The 10,397-nt window shown below is 32.7% G+C and overlaps 2 protein-coding genes across 4 annotated transcripts in view; both read right to left on the bottom strand.

Annotated features, from left to right (window-relative positions):
- The window catches only part of lola (longitudinals lacking), a 74,665-nt gene that overhangs the window by 15,241 nt on the left and 49,027 nt on the right, over nt 1-10,397 (bottom strand). Inside the window, exon 6 of one of the 3 annotated variants that reach the window (XM_018009627.2) lies at nt 8,343-9,757. The exons of the other annotated variants lie outside the window; for them this stretch is intronic. Coding sequence (XP_017865116.1) covers nt 8,658-9,757 — 1,100 coding nt within the window. The 3' untranslated portion in view covers nt 8,343-8,657. Of the gene's footprint in view, nt 1-8,342; nt 9,758-10,397 lie in introns of those variants that run through there. 3 annotated transcript variants of the gene reach the window in all.
- On the bottom strand, nt 1,762-7,351 carry LOC149268430 (longitudinals lacking protein, isoforms J/P/Q/S/Z-like). Its single transcript, XM_089469951.1, has 3 exons — nt 7,342-7,351; nt 5,672-5,770; nt 1,762-4,695 (listed from the first exon to the last, which is right to left on the bottom strand). The coding sequence occupies exons 1-3, from the start codon at nt 7,349-7,351 to the stop codon at nt 3,173-3,175; spliced, it is 1,632 nt and encodes a 543-aa protein (XP_089326077.1). The 3' UTR covers nt 1,762-3,172.

Below are 10,397 nucleotides of genomic sequence, written 5' to 3'. Positions count from 1 at the left end.
ACAATTTTCAGAAAAATAATTATTATAAAAATTAACAAAATTTCAATGAGCACAATGATTATAAGTATAAAATGTGTGTGTGTGTTTGTGTGTGTGTGTGTGTAAACAACATTAAATCGAGTGTAAGTTACATTAAATACAAATTGGGCTAAGCAAAAAAAAAAGTTACAAATGAATTTAAATAGTAATTTTGTTGTTTGGCTTTTCTGTTAGTCACAAATAAATGTATATATAAAAAATTATTATTATTAAATACTAAAATAGATAAAACACATTTTCGGTTACTAATTGTATAATATGTTTGTGTGCTTAAGAAGGGACGCAACGCTTCGACGCTTAGGAGAGAACTTATAAATCCATACAAGAAGCTGCGCCCTATATACATCTATAGAGGCAGCCAAATCCTAGACATTGTTTTCTTTTTATATGTATATATAAAAAATACGCATGCATAAGTTTACGAATTGTTCATTTTTTTTTTTAAATTACAATAACTACAAATCTAAAATCTAAAAGAAAATTAAATATTTATAGAAACATTTTTTAGGTTTTGTTTTTACAAACTAAATTGATCCATCGTTTTTCATATTTTTTATAAAAATGGTATACATAATTAAATGCTATTTTTATTAAAAAATAGATATATATATATATATATATATATATATATATATATATATATATATATATATATATATATATATATTTGTATAGATAGACACTAGAATGAGCGCAAAGAGTTTAACTTAAAAGTAACCTGCAGCAATACAAACAGAAAAGAACAAAAAAAAAAAAAAATGGAAAAACAAATCTACAAATTTTCTAGTAAAAAGAGGGTTTCATACAAAGTTGAGAGTTATATAGATAGATGTATAATTTAAGATATGTTCATGTACTAGTTATTAAACAGCATCATCAATATAGGGCGTTCCATTGGGGACGCCCTGTCTTAATAAAACATGTACATACACATACGTAACTATAGTTGATTTAATAGGTATATATAGTATATAGTATATGTATATAGAGGATATCTAAGCAGCAGTTACAATGTTGTCTAGTTATGTAGAGTTGTAGTATAGTAGGTTAAGAGAGCATGCAAACAACAATTAGAGATAGGGCTACACCATAAACTGCATTCGTGTATGGATTTGTTGTGCCAGCACAGAGATCTATAAACTCTCGCTCTCTTTTTCTCTTTCTTTCTCTCTCTCTCTCTCTCTCTCTCATCGATCACAATCAATATCCATTCGGACAACATCCACCTGAAATAGAGAGCTGATTAGTATTGATTCTTAGCTAATATGTTTTATATATATGTATAAATATATATATCTGGACGATTTTCTTGGGAAGTGGCTGGATAAGTTTTTTGGGGTAGATATTTGGGAAGCATGAGGTGTATATGAGCATATACAGTATGTAGATATATCGATTGGATTCATGGCGGATGAGTTTTTTGATGACTGGGAGAGAAAAAAGATTGTAGAAGGGTTTTCGGTTTGCGCTTTTTTTTACAATTAAAATAAATACAACTTTGGTTTTTTGGTTATTTTTTGTTTTGACATTTGCTTTTAATTGTATTTCGAATTTTGTTTTTATTTAATACATATAGCCGGCAATAATTACGATATATTCATTTCATAAGGAATACATAATAATTGTAGAATTTTTACTTTGCAATTTGCATGTGTGTGTGAGTGTGTAGGATCTTAGATTTATTACTTTATATATTTTCAGATTTTTTGTAGGCATTTTAAATTTGTTTTTTTTTTTTTTTTTTACATATGAAACTTTGTGAGTGTGAGTTTGTGTGTGTGTTACAATGTGTTACATTTTCTTATGGCCGGGTTTTTTTTATTTATTTTTTTTTTTATTTTAAGTCTAACAATTTTGTGTATTTTGTAATTTTTTTGACAATTTTTAGAAAAGCATTTGCTGATATTTTTAATAATTAAAAATTAAAACATTATTTTAGAATTAATCATAATAATTTTTGTCTAATTTTCAAATTATTTTTATAGATATTTATTATATTAATACATACTTTTGTATTATTATTAAATATAGATATTTTTTATTTTGTTTGGTTTTTGACTAGAACTTGTTCTCATTATCATATATGCGCATATATATGTATGTATATATTTAAAGCAATTCTAACATAGGTAATGCCCGAAGATTGGAATGTAGTTCGAAAAATGTTTCTAATCAATGGATGAATACATGAGAAAAATTCGATTGCAACTAAAATAAAAATTAAAAATTTCTCATTTTTTAGATGTACGTATATGTACTATGTGTGAGTGTTTTTGTGTAAATGTGTGTATAAGTGTTAATATTTTTTCAATTTTTCTGTTTTTTCGCTTTTTTTTTTTTTTTTTTTTTGTTTTGTTTTGTTTTTTTTTTTTTTTATTATTATTATTAACTTTTATTTGTATTTTTTGTAGTTAGGGGCGCGTGTTCATGCCATGCATAAGATTTTGTTTGGTTTAGATTTTTTCTCTTTAAAATTAATAATTAATACAAAAATTATTTTTGGTATAAGTTTTGTTCGTTTTTTGTTTTCATTTATGTTTAAACAATTTTTGCTGTGACTAGTTATATAATTTCTTGCGTCTTGTGTGAGATTTTTCTCGGAAAAAATGTACACATTATTTATTAGCGTTTCGTCTTCCTTTCCTTTTTTTTTTTTAAATTTTCTTTTGAGAATTCGCTAAAACAATACAAAAATTTCGTCTTTTGTATTGCCAACTAAAACTAATTTTTGTCCATTTTTTGTTATTCTTTCTGTAAGTTTTTGTTTTTTTTTTTTTTTTTTTTTCGTTTTTGAGGGTCACTTTTGCAACTGGCAGGCACACAGCATACGTGGCATGCAACATGGTACTTAAGATATGTTAAAATACATTTGAATATATTTTAACAAAAAGCTAATGAGAAATGCCTAAGTGTTTTCTCTTCTTTTTTGTTGTTGGGAATGACAGCAACAAAGATTGCACACAAAATTGTTATTAAAAATGTAAAAACAAAAACTTAATTCGTACTAAGTGAAGTTTGTCTTGTTGCATGTTGCGTGTGGCATGTGGCATGTTGCATGCCACTGCTGTTGCCATTTTCCAGCTGCTAGCTACCCGTAGCTTATTTGTACAACATCTCCATATGCCTCGAGCTTCTATTCGTTCTGAAAGACCAGTGTGTAGGTGCTGCTGTTGCTGTTGCTGCTGTTGTTGTTGTTGTTGTTGGCGTTGCCGCTGGCGTTGTTGCTGCCGCCATTGCCCGCCAGAGCACTGTTGCTGTTGCTATGATTGCCCAGATTGACATTGACGGGCGCCAGCTTTCTATCCTTATCCTTCTCCTTCTCCTTCTCCTCCTCGTCCTTCTCGCGATCACGACACTTGGTATTCAAATGCCTCTTCAGATTGCTGTGCACATTCGTCGCATAGCCGCACATCTTGCTGCAGAAGTAGCGAGGCGGCAAGCCGCACTCGTTCTTCAGATGACACTTGAGGCTGTTCTTCCACTTGTAGGTGCGATTGCAGTTGCGGCACACCCACGGCTTCTCAATGTCCGCATTGTAGATCATATCAGCCGAATGCTCCAGCGACTCCTTACGCATGCGCTTGTTCTGCACCAGAATGCGATACCGATTGTCGTCCGTGTGCGACCAATGCAGATTCATGTTCTGTGCATCCATGTTGAGGCCCAGCTTGCTGGAGAGCAACGTCGAATTGGCGCTGGTTACATTGCTGCTGTTGCTCGTGCTGGCAACGGGCTGCTTCTGCTGTGGTGCTGCGGCCGCAATGGTGGTTATGGTCGCGGGTATGGTGGGCAGCTTGATTTGCAGCGACTGGCTGGTGGGTTGCAGCTGTAGGTGCTGCAAGTGTTGCTGCTGCTCCAGCAACAGTTGCTGCTGCTGCTGTGTGCTCAGCACTATTTTATTGCTGTTGCTGCCATTGTTGTTGTTGCTGTTGATGCTCCTCTGTTGCTTCTCGTTCGATTGCTTGGCATGCTTCTGTGAGGCGGCGGCCGTAGTCAACAGATCGTCATCATCATCATCGTTATCCATCAGATAGCTATCCTCGAACTCTTCATTCTCAATCTTGACCGCATCGTAGGTCCAGGACAAAGGACTGGCCAGCTTTAGATCATAGTCAAAGGTATTCTCATCATCGATAGCCTCATTGCACACAGCCTCGTCGCCGTTGAGCGACACATTCTCCGGATTCTCAATCTTCACTATCACCTCGGTCATCGCATCATCAATGCTATCCAGCTCCACGCCTGCAGCGGCCAGCGCCGCAGCCGAAGCGGCATCCACATTGCAATTGCTTGAGCTGTTCTTCAAGCTGGATGCCGGCGTGATGCACGCAATCGTTGTGCGTCCAATACTTCCAATGCGTGTCACCGTTTGCGTCTTGGGATCCAGAACGGGCAAACAGCTGCTGCTGCTGCTGCCGACGCCGCTGATTTTGTCGCCGACAACATTGTTGTTGTTGATAATGCTGCTGCTGTTGTTGTTGCTACTGCTGCTGTTGTTAGTGATGTTGTTGAGCGTTCTCGTCGTCGCGGACGGCGTTGTGCTGATTGTTGCGGGTGTCGTTGGGGCCTTGGTGCAGGCATTGTTAGTGTTTTTAGCTGCATTTATGTTTGGCTTTTTGCTCGGAGTTAGTTTATCTTTTTTTTCGGTTTTAGTTAGTTAGTTGGTGTTAGCAATGATTTGTGATCATTTAAAAAAATTTTTTGTTTTAATTTTTTATTTTTTTTATTTGCCGCATGAAAATAGAAATCGTATTAAGGAAATGTTAGAGGTCAGTTATTTTTAGAGAGAAATATTTGCTTCAAGTAACAAAAATAAACAAAAATGTGAAAATATGAAATGATATGAGTATTTGCCGCAGTGTGCACAGGGCCCTTACAAAACAAAATGTAAATTGTATTGCAAAATTAAGACTGTAAAAAGAAAACGAAACATTATTCAACCACAAAAATAAACGAGATTCACAGCAATAATAATAACTGGATGTTGATGGCACTACGGCTAGCCGATGCATTAAATAGCCTGACAGAGTTATAAATCGGAAATTCTGCTGGTATCATATATTAATTTTCCCTATGTATTTTTTAAAATTGATTTTCATTATTATTTTTTTTATTATTATCTTTTTATAATTATTTTATTATTTTTTTTTATTATTATTATTTTTTTTATTATTAATTTTTTATTATTATTATTTTTTATTATTATTATTATTTTTTATTATTATTATTATTTTTATTATTTTTTTTATTATTTTTATTATTTTTTTACTATTTTTATTATTTTTTTATTATTCTTATTATTTTTTTAATATATTATTTTATGTTTTTTTAAATACTTTGCATTATTTACTTTTTAAATCAAATTGAGCAAGTTGCTTAAACAGATTCTTACAAATTAGCTCATTTTATTTAATTTTAACTTCATTTGATGCAGAAAAATTTCATTTTGAATGGAAGCAGACAGACATAAACACAATGGGGCATATTAAGAAATCTTACATTAATTCCAATACTCTGTCAGGCTTTACAGTACTAAATAAGCAAATCAATAAATAATATATGAATATAAATAAATAAATAATATAATACATAAAAATAAATAAAATACATAATGGAAAATTTTTCTAAATACCTGTCTCGTCGTTCTTGCCAATCATCGACTGATCTGCCAGCATGAGCCAGTTGCGTACGCGTATACGTGATTCTCCCGAGTCCTGCTGCCCGTTGTCATCTGAAAAATTGTACAAAATAGACACATATTAGTGATTGGATTACCAAAAAATAGAGCATCAGATGTGACCTAGAAATGAGTGTTTCGATAATTTTGTTATTTCTTATTAAATGTGCCTAAAATGTGTGCCCTATTCATTATTCATTATTTTATAGTTAATTTCATTTCATTTGCACTTGCAAAATTAATTATATAAAAAATATATATTTTTTAATGACATGAAATAATAAAATAAATAAATATACTTACAAGCAGTACGCTACATAAACTAAGGGCTGCATAAGAAAATCAAATAAAATAAGAGTAGTCATAATAATAATGATAAGAATGATAATAATAATAACGACTATTCTAAACGCACAATAACAAACAAGTTTCTGTCTTTTTGCGTTTTATTACATGAATTTGTATATTTCTCACATTGATTGTATTTCGTTTAATTTTTTTTTTATAATAGTAATATATAATTATGTATATATCAATTTACAAAAATGTTTACAAGCGACGCATAGAAAAAAATTAAATATAATGTCATATAATAGATATATTAATTATATATATTTAGATATATATATATATATATAGTTTTAACTATATAGAACTGTTACTATACTTTGCTTTTATTTGTAATGAGTATTTGTGTTCTTTTTAAGTGTTTGCTTCATAAACATAAAACTTTTAATTTTAATTAATTTTTTTATAATGTGTATCGACATTTTTTGTGTGCCAGTTTTTAACCAAAAATTGTTCAACAATATTTTTTTTATATATATGTACCATATTTTTTTTTTTTAGAAAATTTTGAATTTTCTCTTTGCCTTAAGAGGCGGTTTATTTTATCGCTTTGTTGATTATTGCTTAAATTTGTATTCTTCATTTTATAAAGAAGCGCTAAACTTAGCCCCAACACCGCTTGAATATAACCAATCGATTTTTAGTTTTAATTTCTTAGCAGAAAATTAGAAAGTTATATTATAATTCGAGATTTTTCTTCTTGTTGTATATGTATTTTAATTAGTTGTAATTTAGTTTTTCAAGTGCACAGTTAGACTGGCAACGTGTTGTTTTTATCGCTGTTGCGCTGTGAATGTTTGCAGTTGATTGTTTTAGGATTTTTTAATCTTAATTGTTTATAAAATCATCTATGGAATGTATCTGCAGTTGTTTACAAAAAAAAATAGTATATAAAGTTGTTAATTGAAAACTATAAAATAAATTACGCTTTACTAGCAAAAAGAACATAAAAATAATAAAAAATATTATATTTATATATGTAGATATATATATTAATTTATATATTTCCTTTTTATAAATATTAAAAATAAATAAGTGCATGTGACGTATTGTGGCGGTGTTTTTGTTTGCTTGTTTGTTGTATTTTTAGTAATTTTAACTCTTATTCCTTCATTTAATAATGCTTCAATTGTCAACGTAGCTCAGCTACGTTCGCCTGTTACTCTCTCTCTTACTTGGTTTCCTGCCTAAATGTGAAACACAAAACTAAGTACCTGAGTTTAACTGTGTATCATATTTGTCTTGCAAAAAAAAGAAAATAAAATATGTACTCGTACCATTAATCATATTAATAATTCTAATAATCATAAACATAATAATAATAATAGAAATAATAATATTCTTGACACTTTCGTTAGCTGACTTGGCTTACAACTAACTGATATGGCTTTTAAGTGTTTTTTTTTTTCTTTTTGTGTGTTATTAATTTTTGTGAAATTAAATTTTTAAATTATTTTTCAATTTCAAAAGGCACTTTTTAAACTTCTTTTCATTTTGCTTGACTAAACCATTAAAAAAAATTATAATAAAAAATGAAAAACCTAAATCAATTTTTGAGCATAGTTTTTAAAGCCTTTAGACTAATATATTTTTGTTTTCTCTGAGGTATCTTGTTGTTGTTTATGTTTTATGAATTGTAATGGTAACTGTAACTGCTGTTTTATTATACTTTGAACCCATTGAAAATGGGAAGTCCTGGTATAACGGTTTAGGTATCTTCTTTATAGTTTGTTTTGGCACTGAAATGTTTTTCTTTACTTAGTTTTGTGAATATCTACTGCTCTATAGTCATACAAAGTTGTATTTATTTTTTTATGTTAATGTTTATCAATTCGTTTAACTAATAACTTAATATGCTCTGAGTTCGAAAAGCTTTATTCAGTATAAAAAGACTATCCACTGAGTTGACTGCTCGCACCGCGTTTGCCTTAAACCCTAAGATATATATATATTATATATATATTTGTATATATATATTATTTCTCAACTATACCTAAATCTAAACTAACTAATTTTATATTTCATTGTACAATTTGTGTCTTTTTTGTTGTGTGTGTGTGCTTTTTTAAACTTGTGGAATGCTGTGTTGAATTGTGTTTCTTTTTCGTTTTTTAATGTAAAATCATTTTACTGATCACTTTGCTGTTTTTAATGTAACAAAAATATTTTTAAAAAAAATTTTTGTTTGTGCACTTGACTCTTTTTTTTGTTAAAAAATTAATAACAATAACAAAAAATATGTTTATGCAAAAAATGGCTCAATTGGTTTTGTTTGTGCTTTGCAACAAATTGTTTTTTTTTTTTTTTTTTTTTTTTTTGGAAAATTTGTCGTTTTCCAGACTTTCTTATCAATTATTACTTTAGCTTGGTTAGGTTTTCATCTTTTTTTTTTTTAATATTAATTTGGCACACTGATTCCGTATTCCGTATAAGAAACCCCGAGAGCTAGGTGTGTGTTGATGTAGTTATTGTTTTTTTTTTTTTAGTGTAATTTCAATTATCCTTGCTTGCTTTCTCTTCCGCTTGTTATCCCTGATATTTAGTTTTTCCATTTTAGAACGATTTATACACGAATCCGTTTTCCATTTTCCACTCATGTGAAATGCGTATGAAGTTCTGGCGCATTGGCCATAGCCGCTGCCGCAGCTGCTGCTGCCACTGCTGCCGCGGCACTGCCAGCGGCAGAGTCCGTCTCCAAGGCGTTGGCACCGGCAGCACCACCAGTGCCGGCACCGATGATGCCGCTGATGAAACTCTTGTCATCCTCCAGCTTGAATTTCTCCTTGTGCATGCGCTCCATGTGACGGCCGATGTGCATCTTTTGCTTGGCCCGATAGACACAGAAGGGGCACTGGAATTGCGGCTCCTTGCCGCATTCCCATTTCTGATGATTGCGCAGCGACGACTTCAGCTTGTAGACGCGTCCACAAACGGGACATGGGTGTCCAGCACCGTTGTCAGCGCCAGCCATGTTGCTGTTGTTGCCACTAGTGTTGTTATTGTTGTTGCTGCTGCTGCCGCCACCAGCTGCGGCACTCAATGTAACGCTACCACCGCCAGCCGATCCACCGCTGCCAGATCCAGCTGTGCTGCCGCTAATGAGATTATTCATGGCGCTGATACTATTCAATATATTGATATGGCAGAGTCCGGCCGGGCCTACATCGGCCAGCGAAACAGCGCCAGTCAGCGTTATGGGATAATCACTGTTGCTGTTGTTGCCATTGCCACCGCTGACGCTGCCGGCGCCAGTGCTTAGATTCTCCTCTCCATAGCTCAGATCCGCGCTGCTATTGCCCGCCGCCGCCGCCGCCGCTGCCGCAGCTGCTGCTGCTGCAGCTACTGCCTGTTTCTCGGCTACGGCTTTCAGCATTAGCGACGTGGCCTCCTCCTCGGACAAATGCTTCAGCTTGCCACCGCCAGGATATATTTTCTGCTGTTTTTCGCTCGTGTTGCACGGCGTAGACGTTGTGCCCGGCTCGATCTTTAGCCGTATGCAATCCGTCGGCGTTTTCCGTTCAATGGCATCCGCAGCGGCGGCCTTGATGCCAGTCATATTCAGCTGCTTGTCCACCGACAAATCGGTGGGAAACACCAAGGGCTGGACGCCCTCGCGAAGCGTTACCAGCGGCATGGCCAAGCGCGCGTTCCACTCGTTCCAGGTGAGACCCGCAATGCGCGTAATACTCAGATCTGATTTATTTTTATTATGTTTTATATATTATTTATTTTATTATTAGTGTTTTATTTTTGGTCGTATTTGGTTGTAGGTGGGTGCACATATATGTTGTTGTAGATGTAGTTGTTGTTGTTGGATTTATTGTGTGTGTAGAGAAGATTTGGTCAGCCATACAACATATGAAAATAAAACAAGAAAAGAAGAAAGAAAAAAAAAAACAAAAGAAAAGAAGAACGAAAATCAATAGCATTACTTTTGAGACTGGACACAATGCAACGCAAAAGTTAAATTAACCGAACAAGTAAAAAATTTAATAAATAAATATGCATGGAAAAATTCGTAACAAAAACTTAGCATTAACAATAAACAGGGAACGGATATATAAAGAGATATATGTGTGTGTATAGGGGAGGGCCGGGACGGTTCGGTTAAACCAACGCCAACAACAAGAACAAAAAAATTAATATGAAAAGTAATAAGAAAAACTAAATGAAAAGAGATGCATGAGAAATAACTGATCGAAAAATAGTAGTTAACGATTAAAGATGAGCACACAAACATTTAAGCATTTAGAATAAAATAAATATGAAATAGATTAGTGAAGCAGTAACAGCCTAGAAATTTAATTGAAAGCATTAAAAATTATGGCATAAA

Source organism: Drosophila arizonae, chromosome 5, assembly GCF_054131065.1.
Source record: "Drosophila arizonae isolate 15081-1271.41 chromosome 5, UAZ_ARI_1.0, whole genome shotgun sequence".
Lineage (NCBI taxonomy): Eukaryota > Metazoa > Arthropoda > Insecta > Diptera > Drosophilidae > Drosophila > Drosophila arizonae.
This window is presented reverse-complemented; position numbering and strand designations above follow the sequence as displayed.